At 43.9% G+C, this 26737-nt stretch overlaps 1 protein-coding gene across 1 annotated transcript; it reads left to right on the forward strand.

Annotated features, from left to right (window-relative positions):
* Nucleotides 1-1414: 1414 nt before the first annotated feature.
* Nucleotides 1415-24352, forward strand: LPL (lipoprotein lipase). The gene is made up of 10 exons (XM_045853250.1): nt 1415-1669; nt 7145-7314; nt 11419-11598; nt 12855-12966; nt 13690-13923; nt 15077-15319; nt 17207-17327; nt 18030-18212; nt 19892-19996; nt 22449-24352. Coding segments are annotated over exons 1-10 (1437 nt in total). The 5' UTR covers nt 1415-1581; the 3' UTR covers nt 22450-24352.
* The last annotated feature ends 2385 nt before the right edge of the window (nt 24353-26737 follow it).

The following is a 26737-nucleotide window of genomic DNA, read 5'->3' on the forward strand; positions in this document are numbered from 1 at the left end:
TTCAACATTCCTCCACACCCTTTGTAGGATACAATGAATATACACAACATCTTGTTTAATAATCTCAATACAAGACAATATGCTGTGTTGTGCCATTTAATGCATCAACTAAAAAACTAGAACTCTAGTCTTCAGAATAGTGTACTTGGATTGATGTGGATATTATCAGGTATCTTTCATCTTTGAGATAAACTTTAAATGTGAGCCTAGTTTAAATAGTATGGCCTTTCATCCGTCTAACATATGCATGTGGAGTGTGTGTGTGTGTGAGAGAGAGAGAGGAGGGAGGGATGAGTAGAAGGAAGCATTAAAACTATTCAGAGAAATAATCCAATATAAGACAGTGAATTAGAGGTTTTGATTTTTGAGCCTGTTTCTCAGATATAAAGTGGAGAGTAAAGAGTTAATTGTCCTTTCTGGCTAATGCAAATCCTTTACACTTAAAAATATATTATGATAGGATTCTGGGCATTTTGGCAAAAATATAAGATTTCATTATTCTTATTATTTTAACTGCATACCTCAATGGATCTTTGTTAATAGCTCCATTAAGATATAATTCACACACTATAAAGTTCACCAATATAAAGTGTACAAGTCAATTTTTTTTTAGTGTCAAAACTCCATAGTGCCTCTCCCCTGTCCCCCAGTTCCAGGCGACCACTAATCTACTTTCTGTCTGGTCTGTAAGAGTTGCCCATTTGTGGGTATTTTACAATGTGTCTTTTGTGACCGGCTTCCCCCACTTCACATAACAATACAGTTTTAGATTATTTGACCTCAGTATCAGGACTCTGAGAATAAACTGTTATACTTGCATTCTTTGATGAGTTTGGGTATAATTTGCATTAGGCAAAAATTAGAAACTAGGTGGAACAAGAGGGCTTTTCTCCCCCAGGTCAGCTAACCCATTTTGCCAATGTCAAATACCAGATTGCCCAACACAAGCTACTGAACAGTGTGTGTTCATGGATGTTGAAACTGACACTCTCTATAAGAATTCTGGGGAAAAGAAACCCTGTAAGTTACAAAAGGATCCACCAAAAGAAAGGTGGGTTTAAGTTTGGACAAAATGAAGTTTAACAGCTTAACTTTCCCTCCTTGGAAAACTGGCGATTGCGGAGTATTTACCATAAATCCATATAAATCCGCATTTGGTGCTTGTACAGGGGGCCCCGGAGGGCCAGACCCTTCGGAAAAGCGAGTCGGAAGCTCACAGAGAAAGCACATTTCCCCTCTGCCCTTTCACCCTCTTCTCGCTGGCAGGGTTGATCTTCATTGTGATTTGCTCAAACATTTGGAAGTGAATTGAGGGCCCTCCTCCCAACTTATGATTTTATAGCCAATAGGTGATGAGGTTTATTTGCATATTTCCAGTCACATAAGCAGCCTTGAAGTGGAAACAGTGTCAGACTCGATTCCTCTTCCTCCGAGGAAACCTGCCACTTCTAGCTGCCCCGCTCTCTGCTTTGCCCCGCAGGACCGAGGCTCTGCCTGTTCCCGCCTCCGGCTCCGCGGTGCATCAGTCTGTCCGCGCTCCGGACTGTGCCCTGTAGCTCCGACCGAGCGACAAGCCTCGAGATGCAGAGCAAAGTGCTGCTCCTGGTGGCTCTGGGCGTGTGTCTTCAGAGTCTGACCGCCTTCCGTGGAGGGGTGGCCGCCTCCAACCGTAAGTTTTGCGCGCAGACGCCCCTTCACCTGCAGACTTGGCTCAGCCGCTGCTTCCACGCATCTGGAGAATGAGAAGGAGGGAGTCGGCAGGGGATTCGGATGCGCGCCGAGGACTCGCCTAGCCCGAGCGCTGCTCGGAGACGTCACCCGGGCGGGATCCTGGAGAGGCAGGGAGGGAGTTCTCCCTCCGATCTCGCGGGGGCCGCTAGCAGTTCCCGCGCTCCCGGTTCCCGCGCTGTCCCCCTCCGCGCCAGCTGAGCCCGTGTTCCCGGGCGCCCGGGCTCAGCCGGGAAGGGACAGGGGCAGTGCGAGGGGCAGGACGACAGAGGCGGGAGGAAGGGTCCAGATGGCAGTGAGCGGCAGTCCCATCCCGGCTCGGGGTGGGGTGGGGGGCGGCCCTGGAATGAAAGGCACGCGAGCCAAGGTGACCCTGGCTAGGCTGTGGCTGCGACTCAGCCCCCGCCTGTGGGAGCGCTGGCAGAAAGTGGTCCCTTCTGGAGAAGCCGGTCCAGGGACGGGGGAAGGGTTGCCTGCATCCTAGGAGCACAGAGCACTCTCACTCTGCGTCGAGGCGGGGCGCGGGGGGGGGTACCGGGGACCCGTGGAGCCGAGGCCTGGAGACGCCGCATCTTGCAGGCGTCCTGGCGGACACGGAGAAGCTCTCCAGCTGCCACTCTTGCACGCGCGGCTTTTCTGAGCGCCCGGCAGATCTAGCGGCCCTCCTGAAACGTGGGCTTGGGGGTTGCCAGGTTTGCATTGGCTCTCCTTACTGCTCCGCGGCCGCCCGCTCTCCTGGGTTAGAGCGTTGGAGGCCCGAGGCGAATTTCTTTATTGCGGCGGGGGTGAGCGGGGGCGGGGGGGGTGCGGGTTAGAGGGGAACAAGCGCTCAGTCCCAGACCTGCCCGCAACAGACGCAGCCTGATTAACTTGAACCTTGGTTCAGCTAACACAACAGCAACTAAAAGGATTAACTACTTGGCCTTATTGAAGCCAACACAGAACTTACTGCTGTGTGTGTGTGTGTGTGTGTGTGTGTGTGTGTGTGTGTGTAATGATAAATAAAATACGGGGGGGGGGAACCCAACAAAAAACAAAAACCGGCAACTGAAGCAAGCACTAAGCCCAGGCAGCGTTTCCTCTTCTCCTCTCCGGTGCAGTAGGTGCTTGGAAGCCCTTTCAGGCGGCACGCGCCAGCGTGGTTCAGGTTGCAGTCGGTTTTGTCCACGACTTTTATTGCAGCTGAGAGTTTATTTCAGAGCTGAATTCTGTGGGAGAACATTTTTGCTAGGTTAAAAAAAGTAGATCCCACCAAAGCTGAAGTGGCCAAAAAGGACAAGTATCTTTTCTGTCGGATGAGTTGGAGAACACTAGAGGTTCAGTAAGGAAGTCTTCAACATCTTGTGTGGTGTCACGTCCCCCCCAACCCCCCAAAGCGTTTAACACCATCCGAGAAGACGGTCGGGACAGAGGCCACATTCCTGCTTTTGACAAGTGCACCCTAGTATAGTGTTCCTTTTCCCACAAAACCCACACAGAGGTGTGTCATGCGGAGTGTAAGTTCTTGCTAGGCTGCCGGAGGGGTTCAGGGCCGCAACTTCCTGGGCTAATCAGTGTCACCTCTCACAGCTGCTCTCCCCCAACTCTAAAGGGGACTTTGGACAAGACTCAAATTTCTCTCAGGCCCCTCTAATTCTTACTCTGCTTTACGTGGGCACAAGTGATTCATAAATTAAATTGGATTTTAACCACCACATGCTTTTCCTGGCTGTAAATGCATTGAGGAGGCATTTTTAAGTGGTCTTGAAATTAATGCCTGCCATCCTAGCCTCTCACTCTCATGCCCCCCTTATGTTGTGCCTCTCCTACCACAGGGACTTTCCACCCCTTCTCTCCCCCAGAGGAATTCATCTGGGAATGCAAGAGTTTCAGAGCAGGAAGACACAGGGGTGAGGGAATGGTAAGCAGCACCTCCCAGCGACTCAACTCAGTCATTCTCCAGTTCATTCTAAGAAGAGCATGAGGGCAGGAGGCACTGCCCTCAGGTTCCTTGTTCTTGGAAGCCAGGGCAAACCTCTGTGTGGCCTCCCCCGGAAACCTGAAGAACCAGGAGACCAGCATATGGGTCAGTGCCCAGCAGCTGAAGTTCTTTTTGACTGGTCACAGTGAATTCCAGGCTAACGTCTGAATTAAGCATGCTGGGTGATGACAGCAAAAGAGCAGATCCCTCTTGCAGAGCTTGGCAAGGGATTGACTGATTAATAGCTGTATTGAAAGGTGGGAGTCAGGCACTGGGGAAGAGTTTCAAAGGAAAATTTTCACTTTCTTTCAGACGGTGTATTTTTAGCTCAGTCCTCCTTACTTGCTTTACTCCTGGAGGAAAAATTGGGCTATACAGTTCACTACCTCTATTTTTACCAATATTTTATATATATATATAGATATATATATCTATATATATATATCTGAATGAGAAAAGCTAATCTGCTAGTTAAATAAGTCTGTATTGTCTGCATTGGAATATCTGAAAGGAACAATCAATTCAGTCAGATAACAATACTGATTTTTTCCTTCCTCACTGAACTTGTTTTTTGTTTCCACCAATTCATCTTGTTCCTTGGCATTCCGCAGAAGCTGCTTGAGTCAATAACTGTGACCAAAGAGAGTTCTCAGAGAGTAGACGAATTACCGATGAGGTCCTTTAGGAGTGTGTGTGTGTGTGTGTGTGTGTGTGTGTTTGTGTATGAGAGAGAAAGAGAAAGTAGAAACTTCAAGAAGAATTGCATTATAATTGAGCTAGTATACCTCCTGAACTCTTATAAATGTCAGTCAAATTCATCTAATAACTGTGAGCTGCCTTTAGAATGTCTTTTCTGGGATGCTCCATGCTTTTCCTTTTCAGGAAACGATAATATACCCTCTCTAAATTTATCCTTAAAGTGCTTTGACTTCTCTGCCTAATTTTGTCTCTGTGAGTTATTATCCACACTAAAATAAATTCTCTGTCTTTATGTGCACGCTTAGAGTTTTAGCTATCTATTTAGGAATTTAGGAATAAAGATTACACAGTCACAAAATGCATTAACTTGTAATTTGCCTGGCTCTCCAGTATATCCCCTTGGTGCTTAATAAGGACAGGCCTGATGGGGCCAGGTTGGCATTGCTGATGTGATAAACTGAATTCAGGATGGAGGTTCTTATAAAGAAGTACACCTTAGGTAGCTCCCCTTTTTTATTATTCTCAGATGGCTCAAATTTCTAAAGGGACTTGATAAAAGGTTCTTATCCCCTTGAAAGAATATGTGTAGAGTCACTAATGCCATTTCCATGTATGGAGACAGCAATTTCCTTAGTAACAATGAAGTTAAGCCAGCTCACCCACCAGCCAGGTGCAGCCCTGTGTGTGCTGGACAGCTACACAGACTGACCACTTGCTGGCAGGACCTACCCTCTTCCCTGTCTCTATGTGGCCCAGGTCAGTTAAGGGCTGATAGAGGTTCACAAAGCACATGTCTTCAGGATGCTGAGGCATCCTTGAGGGGTTACAAATGCCTGTAGTGGGAAAATTCCTATGAGAACATCAGGAAAAGGTAAGACTGCTGTTTACGATTTCAATCATAGAACTGACTTAGAATTGAAAACATCACACAGCATACAGAGTGGTAGTGTATTCTGGTCAAATATTCCATTATGCTTTCTGTAACTTACAATGAAAAATAATTTCCTTGGAAAGTGAAATAAAGGTCTCCAGATAAAAGTTTGCTTGAGAATGTATGAATTTCCTATTATTTTCCTTTGCAAGCTACGTACCCAGCATTAGATCTTGGCTGTGGGAAATTGGAGCTCTCCATGAGCTATTCAGACAATCTGATACAGGGTCTGTGGGTTCAGTACACTGTGTGTGTGTAAATGCACAAAACCAGCCTTCATAATTACAAAGACTACTCTTAACCATTTCAAAATTACTAGCAACACCAGGGCCATCATGTTGCACAATTCTAGGGAGAAATAGACTAAAAGTGAGTGGTGTTCTCTGGAGTTGTGCAAGTCAAGTCTTAAATATCAGTTTGGCAAATAGGTGGTGGGTGAGATCCATCTGCCAGGTTTCAGATTATCCTGCTCTAAAAAGACTGCTAATCAAACATGTTAAAATAAGACCGGTAGAGAGGAGGCATGAGCTATTTGATGGGGAGAGATGTGGGGGAAGGAAATTAATTTAGCTTCAAGTTATCTAAAACACTTTCCAACAATAAAAGAACCTCTTGCATATTGGCAGCAGAATCAGATTAAAAACATACAATATGTTTTTTCCACTGTCAGATAAATAATAAGCCTCCAGAGTGCTTTCTGGTTAGGAAGGAAAAGGAAGTCCTGCGTCTTCAAATAAGATGAGAAGCAGAGTGCATTTCTGATGGATGAGTGAGTTTCATGTGCAATCTTACTATAGGAAATAAAAAAAGAGCTTTAAATATCAATCTCTGATTTGAATAAATTATCTTAGAATGTCTAGGTTCTGGAGATTGTGTGTGTGATCAACTTGCTACATATAATGACTCACTTAGCAAGAGGTAACCACAGGAGTGTTTCAGGAATTTTGAAAAATAATTAAAAAGGAAAATGTTGGCCAGTCCTCAGATAAACCTATGATAAGTTTGGTCAGGTGCTTGTTATCCCATGTATGATAGCATTCTTATTTTTATATTTTTGGCCTCACTTCTGCAGTGCTATCTAAAATCACAGATTTTCAGCTTTTGAATTGTGAAAAGAGGAAGTTTAGCTTCAGAAATTAGAAGTTGCAACTTCTAATTTGCACTTCTATGTAACTCCAGTTACTTATCTTTTGAAAGTTTTAAATAGTGAAATCTGAAATCTACAAGTTATTGACTTCTTATAGAGAATAAACAGATTACTTTTGACTTGCAAAGAAATTAAATATTTTCCCATAATATAATTTCCCTTTGACAGTGTTTGCTTTGTAAACTAGTCTGATTTTATCTATAGTACAGTTTACATCAGGTGTTCACTGTGATGTGATAGGTACTGTTTATAAATATCCTGTGAAGATTTATAGACATTTAGATTTATTGTCCAGAGGGACAATAAAGGTTTCCTTTCTGTGCTTATTTGTTTGGGGATTATTTATGAAGAACCAAAGTAGATTCTTCCCCAAACCAGCTTTGCGGTAGGTTTTTAAGCTTTGACTTTGTGGAAGACTAAAGACAAAAGTGGGGAAAGACATACTTGGAGAAAGAGTTAACCATGGTTCATACACAGCACAAGTATTTCTGAACAACCCACTACATGATTGTTGAAAATATTCCCAACCGATGTGTCCCGCTGTGGGCGTGGGAGCCGTTCCATACAAAAGCTTCCTTGTGTCACTAACTTTTCTCATTTCTAATATTTAAAAAAACATTTTGCTGGTGAAAAGGCAACAGTCTTCCAATTAACTTTCTATCCAATTTTTCCTTTTTAGAAATTACAGGAGGAAAAGATTTTAAAGACATTGAGAGTAAATTTTCTCTAAGGACCCCTGAAGACACGGCTGAGGACACTTGCCACCTCCGTCCTGGGGTACCAGAGTCTGTGGCTAACTGCCACTTCAACCACAGCAGCAAAACCTTCGTGGTCATCCATGGCTGGACGGTAAGAAAGGCTCTTCAGGAAGGAATGGATTGGGTGGACCCACATCTCACTCAGCTTGTGTTAGTTGTTGGGAACCCAGTGATGGGTCTCCACATCCCACACTTCTGCTTGTTTCCGGATGGCTTTGCTTTAAAGTTGAATGAAGGCAATTTGGGCTCGGGCCAAGGCTGTGGAATAGAAAGTCATAGAGTCATGAGTACCTCCCCCAGGCCACGTTGACCTTCACTTTACCTTGGGACCCCATGGGTGCCCTCCAACCAGCCATTGCCGTGAGGTGAGAACGGGGCTCTGCTCAGCTGCAGAGCAGAAGGTAGTTGTCACTTTTGGGAATCGCTGGGAACTTGGCAGGATCTTGGTTTACCTAGCACACCACCAGAGGTTCTTTCCTGAGGAAGACAACTGGTGAGAGTGAGAGGGGGGCTGGAGTGGAGTGAGGAGGTGTTTGTTCCAGGCCTGGTTTTGCGGTTCTCCAGCTCTGGGATGTGGATCAAGGTCCTTCTCATCTCTGGGCCTCAGTTTACTGATCTGTAAAACAAAGAGGTGGGACTAGACATCCTGCCACTTCTGACATTGTCCAATTATAAACTTTAAGGAGCTTTTCCAGAGGTGAAAAGGGGGTAGCCAGCAAACTGTCATGCAAGATGGTTAAACTGCAGTGACATTTACTTGTAAAGAGTATGAATAAACCAGGTCTTTCTAAATATGCTGGGTAGTCAGTCTACGTGCTGCAGTTCTTACTGATGTGCTTCAGGTGGCTTTTAATAATTTAAATCCCTAGTGAGCAGACTTCATTGTTTATAAAAAAGGATTTCAATAAAATGATGGTTAAGGAGATATTTTCATTGTGTCAGAGCTTGCAAATGTGGTAATAGGCACTAAATTCTAATGCGATGAGTTAGCTAACGATTGTCGTACTCCTAGTCCCAACCGTTACTGACAGCGAAGGACAGTTGCTAAAACTTTCATGGAGATGAAGGCAACTTCTAATAGAATTTACATGGAAGTTTATTCTAACAAAATATATCTACTTACTAGAGTTAATATAGTAAATTACTTATCTCTTGATAAGTATACAGACTCAGATTCCTAATATAAATCTTTTTATATTTCAGAAGAAAAGACTTAAATAGGAAAAAGTAATTGATGGTGGTTTAGAGATATTTTGATTGCCTATAGAACTTGGCTTTTAACACTTTTCAAAGAACTTTAAACTTAATAAACATTTATATGACAGGAATAAATTGAATATCTCACACAGCTTGTCCCTGAGAGAGTTTTATACTTTATGAATTTTTAAAAAGATTTTATTTATTTATTTTTAGAGAGGGAAGGGAGGGAGAGAGAGAGAGAGAAACATCAATGTGCGGTTGCTGGGGGTCATGGCCTGCAACCCAGGCATGTACCCTGACTGGGAATTGAACCCGAGACACTTTGGTTCGCAGCCTACGCTCAATCCACTGAACTATGCCAGCCAAAGTACTTTATGAATTTTTTAAAAACACATTTTCTGTTTCTTCTCATACTGAGATGACACAACTAACCCCTCATCAGGGCATGGTGTCGATTTCCCTCACCTGTCCTCCCGTCGGCTCAGCCCGTTCTTCACCTTGAGTCCTGGCCTTCTGAGAGCCTGGGCTCAGGGGCTCGGCCGCTTGCTGGGGCTGGGTGTCACTGCACAGAGCTGGCTGGTCTGCACCACCAGCCACGCTGGGCTGAGCTCTCCTCAGTGACCTCCCTGGCGGGTTTGGCTGGACCCCCTGGTGCAGGTGGCCAGGGGGGCTTCAGTTCAGCTGTGTATCTGATAATAACAAATAAAAAAACTGGCACTGATTTAAGGAAGATCAGAAGAAAAGTTTAGAAAATAATACCTTTCCAAAGTTGAAGAAGGTGGGGACTTACTTGGGTTTCGCACCCCTTTTGGTTAGTCATGGTATGTTGAATTCAAAAAGGAAAGATTAGGTTAGTTGACAGGCAGTTAATGCAAAGATCAGTCACAGCAGGAGTGAGTTGGGTTACTTGCTCTCTGGCAGGTTGCCTCATTCGGAAATACCGATAGGACAGAAAAACTTATTATAGGGCCTAACAGCAAACCAGAGTTTCCTGCCTTGTCTGAGGGAAACTGCTCAGCGACTCAGGGGCTGAGGACTCAGGGAAGTGAGGAGGTTCTGCAGCTTTGTCGTAAGAACCTAGAAGGAATGCTGAGCATGCGGGGGTGGGGGGTGGGGGGGGCGTAGGGCACTTCTAGGAAGGCGATTGGACACGGCTGTGCTGGAGCTTTGCCACCTGCTTTAAGCACAGGGTTTGCATTGTGATGTAGGAGGTCCTCATCCCTGGCTGAAAGGAGGAGGGGTTCACATTATTTTCTGAAGGAATGACATCCTTCTCTCTTGAGAAGCAGCTGCTCAGGGTGGCCCCCAGTTTCGAATGGAGGAGAGGGGAGGCAGGACCAGTGTCTCAGGGTTTCATGTGAGGTGGGTTTTCTACAGGTTCTCTCAAAGACCCAGCCTGCGCCCAGACTTGAAGCAGACTCGCTGGGACACGTTCAAAGATGATTTAAGGAAGTTCCTGACGGGCTAACATCACTTCTGTACTTTCTCTTGTTTTTTTCTTCCCACTTAAAATAGCCACAGAGTTGGGATTTTATCACTGCAAGTAAATTGGAAACCAGATGGACCCAAGCAGAGATTCCTGAGGTGGAGGGTGACTTTGAGGTTCCCCAGGTCTGTCCCCTTGGAAGGTGTTAGTAAGGTGAAAGCAGCACCCGCACTGTTCAGAGAAGTAGTGAGTGGAAGAGCTGGGGTTGGAACCAGGATCCTCTGGGCCTCAAGCCTGCTTTTTCACATCACGGAGCACAGCAACGTGGTGAAAGATCGCGCAGTTTGTTAGTGTCAGGAGTGAAGTGAGCCATCACGTTTACATAATTTGGTCTAGAAAATAGACAAAAGAAAATGGAAGCGTAAGTCTGAAAGAATCAACCACATAAATCAAAGTTCCGAATGATGTTTCCTATTTTTTCTACTACAATTCCTCTTAGAAAGTGAAAGGTTTTACAGGGCTCCCCTGAAAAACTGCCATGCACCTGGATTTCAGAATCTTCTTTGCTGAGTACGTGGTGACTGACCTGTACTCAGGCCACAGTATGATCTGCTCTCAGGCTGTATTACTGGTGGGTAGGTTTGGGAACTTAAATCAGGTGGTTGCTGCGTGCAAGTTTATGGCAGGGTGGTGTACAGTTTATAATCTGCAGTTTTTAAAATGCGTTTCCACTGTTTCAAAGCACACATCCTTTCACAGGAGTCCAATGTCTACATAAACAGAGTTAATTTGAGGACCCCATAGTTCTTTTGACTTTGAATTTTGGGGCCTTTTTTTAAAAACAAGAAACAAAGAATTAGTGTTGGCAGTCTGCTTAGCTCCAAATAGGACCAATATAATAACTAGGGAAATATGAGCATCAGATGTCACTAATTTCCACACTGATAATGAAGAATTTGAGAGATTTATGAAAGAGTCTGAGCTGAAGTTGATCATTTTCTTATGTATGAAGAGATTGCTAAACAAATGTACCTTCTTTTGGGAGAGATTAGCATGTTTAAAACTCTTAGCATGTTTGAAACTATTTTTTATTAGCACATCAACATTATATGTAACCCTTTTATAAGAAAAAAGTGCATTTATAGCTGCCAAAATAATTCTGTTGGGAAACATTTATTAGCATAATTGATAGTATTGAAATGGATTTTAAAAATAAAGATAGTCTGTAACTCTGCTGAAAAGTTTTAACTTGTTCAGATTGATCTTTTTTAATACCATGAATTATTGACATTTTCCTGATTCATAAAACATGCTGTTAAAATTGAAAGCGTGGTAAACTGCCATCTGCCATCCCTGAGCTCAGCACACCCTTCTGCGGGCATCCTCAAGTTTGTCTCGGGAGGGGTGGGCACAGTCTCTGAACAGTCTCTCGCGTGGTTTGGTTCTTCTGTCTGAGCCTATGGTTTCCTCGTGAGTTTGTTTTTTCCCGCTTAATGTAGGTATAGTGGCTGACATATCTGGACAAGTTGCAGTTAGGTATTCTAAGAAAGCTTGCATTGTCCTCTTCAGGTGACAGGAATGTATGAAAGTTGGGTGCCCAAACTTGTGGCTGCCCTGTACAAGAGGGAACCTGACTCCAACGTCATCGTGGTGGACTGGCTGTCGCGGGCTCAGCAGCACTACCCAGTGTCGGCGGGCTACACCAAGCTGGTGGGAAAGGATGTGGCCACGTTTATCAACTGGATGGAGGTGAGACTGGGGGGAGAGGCCTCATGTACCCAACACAGATCTGCTGGCTAGAGCTGGACCAGTGGCTGGTCTTCGTTCCTTTCCACTTAGATATAGGTATTTTCTGGGGCAATTCAAATCTGTAGGATGGACACTGGCATTATTTTTTATCCAAAAGCAGCATTATGATAAGAATGATAAAACTATACAGTGGCCTGCCCTTCTCTGTCCTTAGATATTTTCATAGTGAATAGATTTGCTGAGACCAAGAACTAAGTGGGCAGAACAGAGAAAAGCTTGTTATTTCTGGACATCCGGAAGATGTCTTGTTCGGGCCATTCCTTCCCTATCAGTTGGCTGGCACGTGCAATTTTACCCTGCTCTGACCCGTTAGGAGACTCATCTCCTTGACGAAGATATTACTAGAACGTATTCCTTAGAGTGGGTTAAAGACCCACATTTTTGTTGAGCGCCACGGGAGGGATGGGGTTGATCAGGAAGAACATGGCGGGGACAGTCCATAGGATGTGAGGTGGCCCAGGGTCAGGAGTTCTAACTTACCTGCCAGTTTTACCTGTGCAACTCCTGACACCGTCCTCTGAAACCTACCTTTGGAAGGTTTCTTGGGGCTGAAAGGAAGCTAATTCTGCGATAGGGCCAAATGACTGAAGTCAGATGCTTGGAGGTAAACAATAAGCTATGCTTATTGGACTGACCCTTAAAAGGTTGACCATTGACTCTTTTGCTAACATGAACTTGGGCAAATCAGATCACCCCTGGCTTCTCACCCCATCTGCTGAATGAGGAGGCTGGACCATGCGTGTCTGCATTCTCTTCCCTTGTAACAAACACTGCCTGATTTTTAGTCCTTGCTTGGCTAACCTTCAAGAATAAAGTGATGCAAGGCATTTAGAGTAAGAAATAATGGGCTAAGGTTAAATTTGTATGTGTGTGTGTTTCTATACATGCACATATATCTATATTTAAATCTACACAGCATATATGTGCATACAGATGTTTTCAGATGTATGGAAATTAAGATTTCAGATATATTGAAATACTTTCTAAATCAAAGACATTGTTAAGGGAAAAGAAAGATCTCAACATTAGAGTGTATGTCTTTGTTATCTGTAACACACAATTTAAGTAAGTAGAATTAGTTTTCAGTATTGCCAGTATATTGAAAACAATATTTATATTCATTCATTTTACTTCTTTTAGCTTTGATCTCTTGCAAAGAACTGTAAGAGCCTTTTTCTTCTTTCTCTCTTCCGAAGGAGGAATTTAACTATCCTCTGGACAATGTCCACCTCTTGGGGTACAGCCTTGGAGCCCATGCTGCGGGTGTTGCAGGAAGTCTGACCAATAAGAAGGTCAACAGAATCACCGGTAAGAAGGCAGCGCCATTTCATTTCTCTTATAACAAAAGAGTTGAGATGCCTGCCATCCTGAAAGAGGGTGAGAATGTTTGTCAAATGCCCATATGTGTGTGTGTGTTTCTGGGTTTGCCCAGCCACTTGATTATGTCACGGGAGGGCTCTTTTCTGCAGTGAGATGGAATATCGGCCCTCGCTCTCCTGGGCGGGTCTCCTGGCTGAAGAGCAAGAGAGCAGAGACAAGCACAGAGAGCCCACTGGTGTCCCTCCTCCCTCCCCGCCGGGCTTTGCTAGTGCGCTGCCCACGTGCCACCCCTCCCGTCAGGACTGGGAGAATGAAAAAGAACCACCACCATGTGGAGATAGGAGTACACTCACGTGGGCCAGGGGTAGTAGATGGTTTGGCGCATTCAGAGAGGAAGGAAGAACCTGCCAGAGAGGAAGGGCCCTTTATCAACTTCAGAAATAACTTACGAAAGGAATCAAGTCATCCTGTGAAAATTTCTAATTCATGGTTAGTGTAAGAGTCTCAAATTCCATTTTAGAAGGACCTAAACCTACTTTTCTAACTCCCAGTAATTCAAAGGTCTAATCACTATTCAACAAGAACTAATAAGCATCTGTGTGGCTGCCAATTCTGCTCAAGTGGTGAGCCGTGGAATGCTAAGGTGATACCGATGGGGACTGAGAACAATAGGAATTTAAAAATCTCTGAGGCTTTTTTCCCCCCACAAAGGCCTAGATCCAGCTGGACCCAACTTTGAGTACGCAGAAGCTCCAAGTCGCCTTTCTCCCGATGACGCGGATTTTGTAGATGTCCTACACACTTTCACCAGAGGGTCACCTGGCCGGAGTATTGGAATCCAGAAACCGGTGGGGCATGTTGACATTTATCCTAATGGAGGCACTTTTCAACCAGGCTGTAACATTGGGGAAGCTATCCGTGTGATTGCAGAGCGAGGCCTTGGAGGTAAATATAATTTAGAAGTTAATGAAATGCAAGTTGTGTTCTTAAGTCTTTTTGGCCCAGTGTCAAACCATTCTCCACAGATATGTTGTTTTAATATGCACATTCAGCCAAGTTACCACTCAGATGAAGTGCCAGGTTCAGCGTGGTCCCCTTCCTGTGGTCAGTCAGGCTTTTCCTCTCTCATGCACCTCGGCCCAAACCTCACTGAGTCCTGTACTCACGGTGCACAGACAAGACGGGTGCGGTTTAGACGAGGAGGCCCCACCGCCTTCTGGCAGCATAAATGCTCTCCGGCCGCCTGCTGTCACACTTTGAATGCAGTTGCAAAACAAGTAGAGTTATTTTGGACTTATAACTTTAAAAGTTAACAAGATAACTTAAGAGTTATTTCAGATAAATAAATCACCATTCTCTAACAACAAATGTTCTCAAATTTTAAGAAGAAAATATAATATTTGCTTAATAGTTGCTTTAATAATTGTGGTAGCTTGTGTTTAATGTATTATTTGTTATAAGGGAACTTCGCATGCTTTGTGGACAGTGGGAAGCACCTGTGGATAATATGCTCAGGGCTTTTGTGCACATCATAAAACTTACAGCGTCATGTTACTATTTTCAATTATTATAAAAGTTTATAGTAATAGATATATCCTTATAACATCGATGATTATTTCTATGATTCATTTAATGTAAAAATCATGAGTAGTAACAGAACCCTACAATTTTATGTAGCATCTATGATCAAATGATATTTATTTAATAATTATGCTCTTATGATATGGTTTCTAGAATTATGTTTCTAGAAGCATCTGGAATCATTATATGATTTAGATATAGAGCATATAATAAAACTGGGTGAAGTCAACGTCTGCCTTGGATAGCTCATATTATAGCTTCCTATACACACAAGTATAACAGCGGTAAAGCCATAGGTTCCCTGTACATTTGCAACTTTGACGTTATTGGAGGTGGGTGAGAAGCTGCCACCGAGGATACCTCCGTACATAGAACATATCATCAAAAAGTCTTAGGACTAGATCCTGAGGTCATTTGATTGTTAACACCACACCTGAGCTCTTTTGGACATGCTAGGTGAGGCGCTCATCGAGGACTTCTACAGAGTTGAAGTTCTCTTTGCTTCCATCCTCCCCAGATGTGGATCAGCTCGTGAAGTGCTCCCATGAGCGCTCCATTCACCTCTTCATTGACTCTCTGTTGAATGAAGAAAATCCCAGTAAGGCCTACCGGTGCAATTCAAAGGAAGCCTTTGAGAAAGGGCTCTGCCTGAGCTGCAGAAAGAACCGTTGCAACAATGTGGGCTATGAGGTCAACAAGGTCAGAGCCAAAAGAAGCAGCAAAATGTACCTGAAGACTCGTTCTCAGATGCCCTACAAAGGTAAGCTCGAGACTGCTATGAACAGGAAAACCAATCTGATCCTGTTTTCCTTTTTCTTGTTTTGTCATGCTCATTGCATCACACGCACTGATGCTGTTCATTGCAACAGAGGTGATAACATGGTGTTACTACACACTGAGCCCTCACTTGTGTGTTTGTGGGTAGAGAGGAAGTTGTGCTGATCCACTTCACTCAAGTCCGACCTCCCATTGCCAGCAAGGCCCAGGGCACACCCGGCACCGCCCTGTGCGGCAGCGCTGCTGGCCGCCCTCCTCTGTAACGTGACCGTTAGTGTGTGCCTGCCGTGGGCACCAGGCTCCGAGTTCATTTGGAACCATCCGTTCAGGGTCAGCAAACTACGGCCCATGGGCTGCATCTGGCCCACCACTTGCTATTGTAAATAGAGTTTTATCAGAATAAAGTCGCTTGTGTTTGTTTCTGTATTGACTAAGGCTGCTTTCCTGGGACAGAGACTGTATGGCCTGCAAAGCCTCAAATATTTACTATCTGGCTCTTTACAGAGAAAGTTTGACAGCTCCTAAAGTTTGCTTTAAGTGAAGGCAAGAACCCCCTCTATTTTAAAATAGAACTGTCTCTGGGAGGGAGAATATACCAAGCCTCCTGAGGTATATCCATATCATTATGAATTTGTTCTCTCTTGAATTTCGAACATGGCAGCTTGCTTAGAGCAAGACCTACAGGAACTGAGGGGACACAGGAGAGGAGACAACCAGGTACCCGGCAAGAAGGACTAGCGGCGGGAGGGCTGGCTGACGTGGAGTCAGTGGCAGTGCCAGGGAAGGAAAGGCATTAAAGAACAGTTCCCCACAGAGCAGGTATCTGACGGAGGCATCCGTTCGTAAGGTGCTTTGTGACAATCTCTAGAGGTGCATTCGGTGGCCCAGAGGTTTGGAGCACCTCTCATTCAGGGAGGCCTTGTAAGTCATGAGAGATCCCTCGCGCTCCCTGGCTCTTCAGGATGAAGGCGTGTGTGTGAGGTGCAGAGGAGACCCAGGTGTTCCTGCGGCACCACCCAGAGCTCCGCCACGTGTCTGAGGTGCTCCGGCAGGCCCGGCCGCTCCTGCAAGGCTCTGTTTCACCTCAGATCTGTTTCTCTTCACCCTGTAGTAGTTGTGCTTTAAGCCTGCTGCCTTTCCTATACCCTCTTCTTCTCCTCCATCCCATCTCCTCAGGGTTTTTGATACGGCTGGACAGAGCAGGGAGGAGAGGTTCAAGTTCAGGTACCAGCCTCCAGAGGCTGTCTCCCACACAGGACGCTTTAGGATCTGGTGGTCTGTCCAGCCTTGCTGGTGATACAATGAGACAAGTTTTATTGGGAGACTCTATGCTAGACGATGGGAGGACAGAGGATGAGTATGATCCCCTGACCCGAGGGAGCGTAAGCACAGTGTAGGGAGGCCGGACAGACCCATGAAACATGAAGAAACATAGTCACAGACACTGACACAGTAACAAATGCCAAATATGCTTGGTAGAGATGCCAAGGGGCCAGCTGGCCAAGAAAGAGGTGGAGTTCATGGAGAAAGCATCGTGGGAAACGTGGCCTCTTGATGTCACCTCCCCAGTACCCCATCAAAGATGACTGCTTTCTGGGCCTGCTAGGCAATTCAGACACACCTGGACTTCCCTATCCACCATTACATCACTTTTTTGAAAGGGAGTAGAACTCAAGGTTTGAAGTGCCTAGTAGTGGACACTGTATAGACATGAAGAAATCTTTTTAAGCCACCCTGACTATCCTGTGTGCACACTTCTTGCCTGACCCTTAGTGAAATCCAGTCTGTGGTTCTGAGTTGCCTGCTTCTTGGGGGGCTGTGGTGTTTCCATTAAGACTGATCAGCACCTGCTTCAACTTTCTCCCTACAGTCTTCCATTACCAAGTAAAGATTCACTTTTCCGGGACCGAGAGTGACCTGCAGACCAACCAGGCTTTTGAGATCTCTCTGTATGGCACGGTGGCCGAGAGCGAGAACATCCCTTTCACCCTGTGAGTAGCACACGGCCAGACCTCCCGCCTGTGGGCTCATTGCACACCGCCACCTGCCCTAACCATTGGTCTGAGGAACAGGAGAGGAGTAAGCCACGGAGCAAAAGAAATATCCAAAAGAATTTTAGAAAGCTGTACAGCAGAAATGTCCGTTATAGTGGTGCATGTGATGGCATGGGCCAGAAACGAAGTAAACATCCATCCACACTGAGGCTGCGGTTGAGTGAGCTGGGATTTAACAAATTGGCACCACCAATCTAGCCTCTAAAAATGAGGACTCTATAAAACTAAGTGAAACAGGGCAAGAGTGGAAGTAAAATATGAAGTGAACAAAGAAAGAGCAGAATTGTACGTGCACTGTGATTGTTACAAAAGACACACATGTTCACATGTCAATGCAAATCGAAAGAGAATCCATGAAAATCATGTCTCTGGATGATGAGCTAATGGATTTTTTCTCTTAAAATTGTATTAAATTGTTCATATTGTTAGGATAAAAGTTAGAACTGATTAAAGGGGCAGAGCTATGTTTTGAAATACACTAAATGCCATTGACATTCATATTGAATATTTTGTTGGGCATTTTTTGCATTTTTAAAATACCTCCCAAACAATAAAACTCTTTATATCTTGGGAGGAAGAAAAGGGGGAAAAACCCCTTGATTCCCAGAACTAACCAAATTTGCTGATTTCTGTGCTCAGGCCTGAAGTTTCCACAAACAAGACATACTCCTTCCTCATTTACACGGAGGTGGACATTGGGGAGCTACTCATGCTGAAGCTCAAGTGGAACAGTGACTCCTACTTCAGCTGGTCCGACTGGTGGGGCAGCGCTGGCTTCACTGTGGAGAAGATCAGAGTAAAAGCAGGAGAGACTCAAAAGAAGTAATTGCATTTATTTTTCTTCATTCCCTTTAGACTTCTCTCTGATAGCATTACCTAGAGATAGTATTTCTGAAGCCTGCCACACTCAGGTGAAATTTTTTTAAAAATATTTTATTTATTTATTTATTTATTTATTTATTTATTTATTTTTGAAGAGAGGGGAAGGGAAGGAGAAAGAGAGGGAGAGAAACATCAGTGTGTGGTTGCTTCTCATGTGGCCCCCACTGGGGACCTGGCCTGCAACCCAGGCATGTGCCCTGACTAGGAATCGAACTGGTGACCTTTTGGCTCGCAGCCCACACTCAATCCACTGAGCTATACCAGCCAGGGTCAGGTGAAATTTTAATAAGCTTTGTCGTTAAAACTGTATCAGCTAGTAAGTGAAATGAGTCAGACAGAAAGATGAATACTGTATGATTTCACTTGTATGTGGAATCTGAAAAAACAAAATAAGCAAGCAAACAAACAAAACAATCAGACTCATAGATACAGAGGACAAACTGATGGTTGACAGATGGGATGGGGCTTGGGGGGCTGAGTGAAAAGGGGGAGGGATTAAGAAGTACAAATTAGCAGTTGCAAAATAGTCATGGGGATGTAAAGTACAGTATAGCTTTGGGAATATAGTCGATAACTGTGTGGTACCCGGTGGGCACTAGACTTATTGGGGGAATTACTTAATAAATTACGTAAAGTTTAACCATTATGCTGTACATCTAAAACTAATATAAAGTTGAATGTCAATTGTAATCTAAAAATTTAAGGAAAGTGTATCAGCTAGATAATTACACCTATATATTTATTGCTGAAGTGTTCTTTAACTGTCATACTAGGGAAGTAGTAGTATACCTGAATTTCATGGAAAGATGGCATGAGCCTCTATTGGTCCCAGTTATGAGTGACAGCTGAGAGGAAAAGTTGGGAATCTCAGCTTCTTGTTTTGTATGGCTTCTTGCAAGCACAAAGCAGTTATGGAAAGAACCTTGGAGATGTTACTTTAATGTTCGAAGACTAGCACCAACCTCTTCAGGAAGGATGAGATGCCAAGAGCATCTCACCCTGTCTCCCCAGGCCCACCCCACACATATCTATAAAACGAATTGCGTAGAGAACCCCATAGGACTGAGAGCTTTTATACTAAATGGACAGGGGTTTTGCAACTACAGTGTTACTGTAATATTGTTCATGCAAATATGGTGTTTTAAATTAATATGGATAAGTTATTATTTCTCTTTTGTCATTTTCTTTGATAACAAATAAAAAGAGAAGGAGAGGTTGTGGCTGGAAGAGCAGAGCCCTCGTTTCTCTGGCAGAGCCAGCGGGCGGCTGGTTCGGGAAGCCCCTAAGGCACGCACTCAGGGTTGGGGAGATTGGTCTGGCATCAGCTCGTGGTGAGAACCTTGTGGTTTTAAGGCCACTCCAGGCTCTTTGTATGCAGTTTAGATTGATTAACTGGCTTTATTGCTGAATGGTGGGCCAGGCCCTCAAATAACCCTCTGACTCAGAGGTGTGACTGGCCAGAATGGCCTGCATGTCAACAGTTAATTGTTGAAAATATCAAAAACAATTAATTAGACGGATCACGTGGGATTTAAACAGCCCTGACCCAACCACCAGTCTTTGAACCGCCTTTTTCATGGCTACACATGGCACGCTCACACCCATGTTTTTCCTCCCAGGGTGGTCTTCTGCTCCCGTGAGAAAGTGTCTCATCTGCAGAAAGGGAAGTCATCTGTGGTATTTGTGAAGTGCCACGAGAAGTCCCTGAATAAAAACTCTGGCTGGTGAGCGTCAGGGGCCAAAGCCCCCAGGGTCTGTGGGCTGGTGTGCCAAGGGTGCTGCTGTGTGCGGGGCCGTGCACCCAGAACTGCAAGCCCATGTTGATTCCTGTGATCAGAGCCTCCTGGAGTCTTCCTAGCCCTTCCGTATAGACATCAGACTGGTCCTTTTGCTTTGGGCAGTACTTGTTCTTTTATTCTGTCTCTTTCTGCTCTTTCTGCCCGCTCTAACCTCCATCCCTGGCACACTTTTTAGAGTTTATTTCACTTCTTGAACAACCACAAAACCTCCGCTTGTGCTTTCCCCTGCACAGCATTCCTGCTACCTCGACGATTGTGTGTGCAGAGCATGTGGCACACGTTAGCAGTCTCGTGGCTGTGGGTGCAGCTCCTCGTGGGGCGCATCCAGGAGAGCGAAGCAGCAGCTGCAGCCACATAGTCTTTATGATGTTCTAAGTGCTGGCTGACCCTGGGGCAGAGGGCCCAAGGGGCAGCCACCAGCATCCATCTCAAAACTCCAGAGGTGGGGAGTTAGTGGAGGTAGTGTAGGGGACAGTTCTCGTTCTCTTTTCCATCTCAAAACGGCTCCCTGGCTCTTTCCCACCTGACCTTTCAGGCTAATCCGTGTGGCAGCTGTCAGATGAATTTTTCCAGAGCGTCAGTACTAAGTGGAGACGGAGCATGTGATTTTCCCCATCCCTTCCTGACTCGCTGCCCTAGGCCGGTTCATCCCTCCACTCACTCCCCTGCCAGGAGAAGGCTTACATCTTGTCTCACCAGCCAGGGACGCAAGAAGCAGTGGGGAAGGCTAGTCACAACGTTATCTGCAAACAGAAAAAGCAATCACTTTTGGTTTGCCTTTTCCCAGTTACATTTGTGGACAAAAGTACAGAGTAAGAGTTGCCTAGTCAGAAAAAGCACATTAAAGACCCTATAGGAAAGATCTCTTTTATTTTTAATTAGTATTTTATAATGTAAGTTATCCATGGATAATTATGGGTTATGGATAGATTAGAAAAGAGAGGCAAAAAGGAAATAAAATCACATGACTCTGTGGCCCAGGGACAACCCTGGGTTAGTTAGCATTTTAATGCGCAGGCAGACCTCACTTTACTGCGCTCCCTGGACACTGCGTTTGTAACACATTGAAGGTTCGTGGCCACCCCGCATCCAGCAAGTCTATTGGTTCTACTTTCCCAACAGGTTCAGATGATGTTTAGCAGTTTTTAGCAATAAAGTATTTTTAATTAAGGTATGTGCATCATTTTTTAGACATAAAGCTATTGCACACTTAATTGACTACAGTATACCGTGAATTTTCTGTGCTCTGAGAAACCGAAACATGCGTGTGACTCACTTTAATGTGACACTTGCTTTTTTGCAGGGGTCTGGGACTCATCCTGCAGTATCTCTGAGAGACACCTGTGTGTATTTCCAGGTTTTCTCTATGCACAGATAATATTTATATTATTTTACAAAAACGGAATCATGGTATATGCACTTGGAGTGCAAGGTGGGGCCATCTGGATTGAGAACGTTCATGCAGGACACTCAGGATAAACTTGAATGGAGAATAGTTACTGGCATTGAGCCAGGCAGAGTAACTGAATTCTTATTCTAGTGGAGACTGTTTTACTGAGAGGTTCTTTGCTTTGTTTTTCCTCATCACAAATTTGAGGCAATTTCACATTTGCTTCAACTCTTAGAAAGGGACTCCTATGCCTGAATCCATGTCACATAAAAACATACACAAATGCACACATACACATACATTCTCCATTCACAACTTTAAATCTATACATGAATGTAAAAAAAGAAAAAAGAAAAGAAAAGAATCCTAGATTAGGAAATAATTTCATTTGTTTATAAGGTATTTCTGGTCATATTACTTATAGGTTACCAGAATTTACCTGAGAAAGTCTAATGACACATTCTTTGTCTGATTATAGGATTGCTGAGACAACAGATACTTAGGCAAGTTTTTAAAAAAATGCATCTGAACTTTACCTAAGAGGTAGTTATGAATCAGATTAATAAGCTTCTGCAGTTTCCTTGTGATTAATCAAACAAAAGCTTTTGTTTCTCTTATCTTCTGACATAACTCTTGAGAAGTCTCATGTCACAAGAAAAAAAAAACAACAGGCATTTCATTTGGCAAGTTTTAGAAGTAATATATCTTCCTAAATTTCGAAATCATTTGGTTTAGTCTTCTGAAAATGATACGCTTTACTGGGACATGGCTAAGTAGATGCTGGTGTGCCTGCCCTTTCTAGGAACCCACCACTTTCTCTGGCCCATTACCCGAGTTTCCCCTGGGTTTATTCTCATAACTTCGTTCTGAACTTGCAGTTGAAATCCTTTTCCTCCCGAAGTGGTGGGGGAGGGGAGAGGGTTGTAAAACTCTAAGCAGATAATAAATCACCCTTTCTTCTCTCTTGCTCTCTTTTTTTTTTCTCAGAAACTGGGCAAACCTACAGATGGAAGAACAGCGCATGAGTTCTGTGAAGAAGGAAGTAACTTTTACAAAAGATGCCCAGAGCTTTGGGTGGTTAAAAGTGAATTTTCCTGAGTATTAATCCCAGCTATCCTTGTTAGTTATTTTAAGAGACAGTCTCAAATACTACAAAGTGGCTAATTCAACTTGAGGAGTACAGTGGCCAGATAGCACATCCTACAACATTAAAAAACAGCAGGTATGAAGAACTCTGCATTCTGTCCCTTGAGAAAGAAACAAGAATTGTTTGGGCCGTGGTACAATAATAAAGCTTCTTTATGTGATGAGTTTAGCCATAGACTACAATTGATTGAAACCTCATATTTTAATCGGAATTCTGCATTCTCTGGATTGATACTTTCTCAAAGTTCACTCCAAGTCTGAGCATAGAAAATACTCTTTTCTGGCCTGAGTTCGACCCATTTCCTGACTGGTCTAAACACCTGTCCTGTTGGAACGGTTTCCCTCTTGTCACTGGAAGCGGTTCAGGAGCGAACCAGAAACCTGTGGTCTGGAGCGAGGAAGGGAGAATGGAGTTGAACTGAACCTTTAAACAACTCTGTGTGGCTGGTTGCATCATAACTAAGTTACAAATTAAAGGAGATATAAAATTTAGAACAATTAAATCTTAACAGGCTTTACAGTTTATTGCTTAATCTCTTCCTTTTCTTGCTTTGTCTCAGTTATATTTTAACAACGCTCCCTCGGTAGGTGTTAAAAGGAGCCTGTCATGCTCAGCTGACACATAATTTTAACTATGGAGAAAGAAAGTGATCCCATGATTTTAGTACCAGATTTTCAAAAGTGTGTTCACCGGTCTGAAGTCATGTACTATCTGGCGGTTCCCACTCAGTCTCAGGCCTGCCGCGGCCACACCCCAGTCACACTTTGAGTGTCTCTTCCCTGGTTCCGATGAGAAAACGTGTTCGAAGTCAAATTTTGCATCCCTCGAAGGCCTACAAGTTTTAGACAAGGGCCGTTTTTAGTAAGTAGAGAGATGGAAAAACCACTGGGACAAATTTATAAAAAGTGCTTACAACCCTTGAGGGAGATGGAAAGAATCCTCAGTTGCCACAGCCACACGCAGTGTCATTGGAGTTGTTTTTAATGAGTCAGGAGTGAGTGAGTGATTATTTATAATCTAGATCTCCTGTGTTCAGTTGCTTTTCTATATAATTAATATAAAATTATAAAGAAGTCAACTATCTCAGAGGCTGTTGTGGGGAACCCAGACTGTGAACATGTTGCGGGCACCTGCACACACATCCGCAGAGAAAGCCCCACCCGTGCGCTAACCACTCAGCACCGCTTGGGAGGCGGGCGATGGAGAGGTGCAGGGGTTTGTAGGCCCTTCATCCGAGGGGCACGGCTGCACCTGTGCGGAGCAGGGTGAATGCTGGGATCGATATCAGCCAGTCTGGCACGAATTCTCTCTGAAAATAAAATGTGTGATTTGTGGTTGGCCTTCCCCCTTTATTGTTAATTCATTAATTTTCCAGATTTGGGTTTTGAGCAAGGGTACATAAACTCAAGAACGTGAATCAAATCAGTGTATGGCCCTGGAAACTCTGGCTTCTCTAGACTTCACTACAAATTATATATTAACAGTGCTTTGGCTTTACATGTTATTTATTAGCTGTAAATACATGTGTGTATGTGTAAACGGGGGTTGTACATATCGGGAAAGTTGCCATGGCAATCTGCATTTCTAGATGTGTGGTGCTAACTTTGTACGTGTCTTTATCAGTGCTGGTCTCGCTGGGTCACCATACTCTGGTGACGTAATGCAATGAAATGGGCTTTCAGAAAAAACAAACTTACTTAACTATGTGAAGTTTTAATAAAGTTGACAAAATTTTATTACAGCATTAAGTCATCATTTTGTATTATTTTAGTCCCCTAAAATAGAAATTTACTCTTAGGGCAGATTCATTCAGCACATTTTTACCGAGTAACTGCTATACTTAGTAAAAAAACACAGCTTCTAAAAATAACAGTACACACTATGTGTATTTTTTATATTTACCTTTGTACAGGACCTTAGGGATCCTTTATTCACTTATTTGTCAACACATGACAGCCCATGGACCAAATAATCTACTATAATCCATTTTTACATGGCCCACAAGCTAGGAGTTTTTTTTTAATAATTTTTAATTTTTCAATTCCAGTTGACATGCAATATTATATTAGTGTCAGGTGTACAGCATAGTGATTAGACATTATGTAACTTTCAAAGTGGTCACCCTGGTATTTTTAGTGCCCACCTGCCACTATACGGGCTAGTACAGTGTTAGTGACTGTATCGCCTGTGCTGTACTTTACATCCCCGAGACTATTTTTATAACTGCCAATTCGTATTTCTTAATGCCCTCACCCTTTCCCTCCATTCCTCCGACACCCCTCCCATCCGGCAACCATCACAATATTCTCGGTATCCATGAGTTTGTTTCTGTTTTGTTTGTTGATTTACTTGTTTTTTAGTTCCACACATAAGTGAAATCATATGGTATTTGTCTTTCTCTGCCTGGCTTACTTCACTAAGCATATTACCCTCTAGGTCTCTCCATGTCTTGGAGAACCTTTAAACTTAACTACGGATGAAAATGATACAGAATTTTCCTCAATAAAATACATAGTAACTTTTCTTGCCTGCAGGATAATTTTCCACAAAATGTTAGATTAACAGAAAAACATCTTTGACCATTTTCTGGAATACATTGTCTTTTTCTGAGGCCTAAATGTTAGCTGCAAAGAGATTGGCATTTACAATAAAACAAACTATTGGAACGGGAGGTGCACAGTTCAGAGCTTTGGCTGGGCTGTGGTGTGGTGGAAACGAACACAGGAGAGCACCCACGAGGCTAAGGAGGGGTCGCTTCTCAGGACAATCGGGAAGAGTTTTGTCCAGAAAACAGCGTTTCAGTGGCCCCTGACCAGAAATTGTATTGCTAGTTAGGCATAAGGTTTTCTGGAGCTGGGGTATCCCTGAGAGGAAGAGACTCCCCATTTCACACTTTCCCCACTGCTAAGCAATGCTTGCTGCTGTAATAAAAAAGGCAGACAATGGAGGATTTGGTGAGGATGTGGAGAAACATGAGCTTACACACATTGCTGGTGGCAGTGTGAAATGGTGTAGCCACTCTAGAGAATAGTTTGGCAGTTTTCTGAAAAATTAACTATAGAGTTTAACCCTTGTGACCCAGCAATGCCATTGGTTGGGTATATACCTAAGAGAAATGCAAACATGTGTCCACTGAGATTTGACAGAAATGTCACAGTAGCATGATTCATAACAGCCCCAGAGTGGAAGCAACCCCAGTGCTCATACACTGGTGAAGAGGTAGACGAGATGTCCACACAAATGAGTATTGTTCTGAAATTAGAAGAACGAACTTCCGGAACAGGCTGCAGCGTGGATGCACCCTGAACCACGTTGGCTGTACGAAAGGACCACATGCAAGAGACCACATATTGTGTGATTCCACTGGCATGAAAGCTCTAGAAAAGGCAGTATATAGAGACAGTAGATTTAGTGGTTGCCTGGGGAGGGGACTGGAAAGAACAATTGACTATACATGGATATAAGGGATTTTTTTGAAATGATGGAAATTAGATTGTGGTTGGAAAAGGACAATTGTGTAATTTGCTAAAGAATCATGGGACTGTACACTTCAAATAGGTGAATTTTATGGCATGTAAATTTTGCTTCAAAAAAGGTCTTAAACATGTATACCCCTAGACCTGTGGGGATAGACATGACCACATGCTATCCCCATATGTGACCTGGGAAACTGTATTCTGTGGACCCACCTCTCTGGCCCCTATGGGAGGAGCTCTGCAGGGCTCACCACCGCCTTCTCACACTGGCCTCGAATTTCCCTAGGGCCAGCATATGGCAGAGTTTGTCCTAAGTGAACGCTGTCAATAAACTTGCCCTATTAAGAATATCTTATTTTAAAATGTCCTGATTCAGTAAGATTACAGGTCCATTTGTGATATGTTTCTCTTACTGTAGAAATGCTAATGTCTAGAAAATTGCACTCTGAAATGCATCTCATTGGGAATTCTCCATAGTTAGAATACCACTAAATAACCATCTTTGGAAGTAGCAGTATTATTAGAAGTCACCTAATACAAGACACTCAATCTTTAGCTGACATAATGAGCCCAGAGAGGTTGAGGGACTTGCCTGAGGTCGTAGTTCTAGTCAGCGGCACACACGGGCCTAGAACTTGTTCTTACTGGTTATG

Source organism: Phyllostomus hastatus, unplaced genomic scaffold (genome assembly GCF_019186645.2).
Source record: "Phyllostomus hastatus isolate PE091 unplaced genomic scaffold, TTU_PhHast_1.1 phas_contig_98, whole genome shotgun sequence".
Lineage (NCBI taxonomy): Eukaryota > Metazoa > Chordata > Mammalia > Chiroptera > Phyllostomidae > Phyllostomus > Phyllostomus hastatus.

Bases quoted from the DNA above. Each gene is read 5' to 3' on its own strand.
- LPL (XM_045853250.1), top strand. From the start codon at position 1,582: ATGCAGAGCAAAGTGCTGCTCCTGGTGGCTCTGGGCGTGTGTCTTCAG. The intron at 12,967-13,689 runs GTAAGAAGGCAG...CCCCCCACAAAG, and splicing joins GAAGGTCAACAGAATCACCG to GCCTAGATCCAGCTGGACCC. The intron at 17,328-18,029 runs GTGAGTAGCACA...TTCTGTGCTCAG, and splicing joins GAGAACATCCCTTTCACCCT to GCCTGAAGTTTCCACAAACA.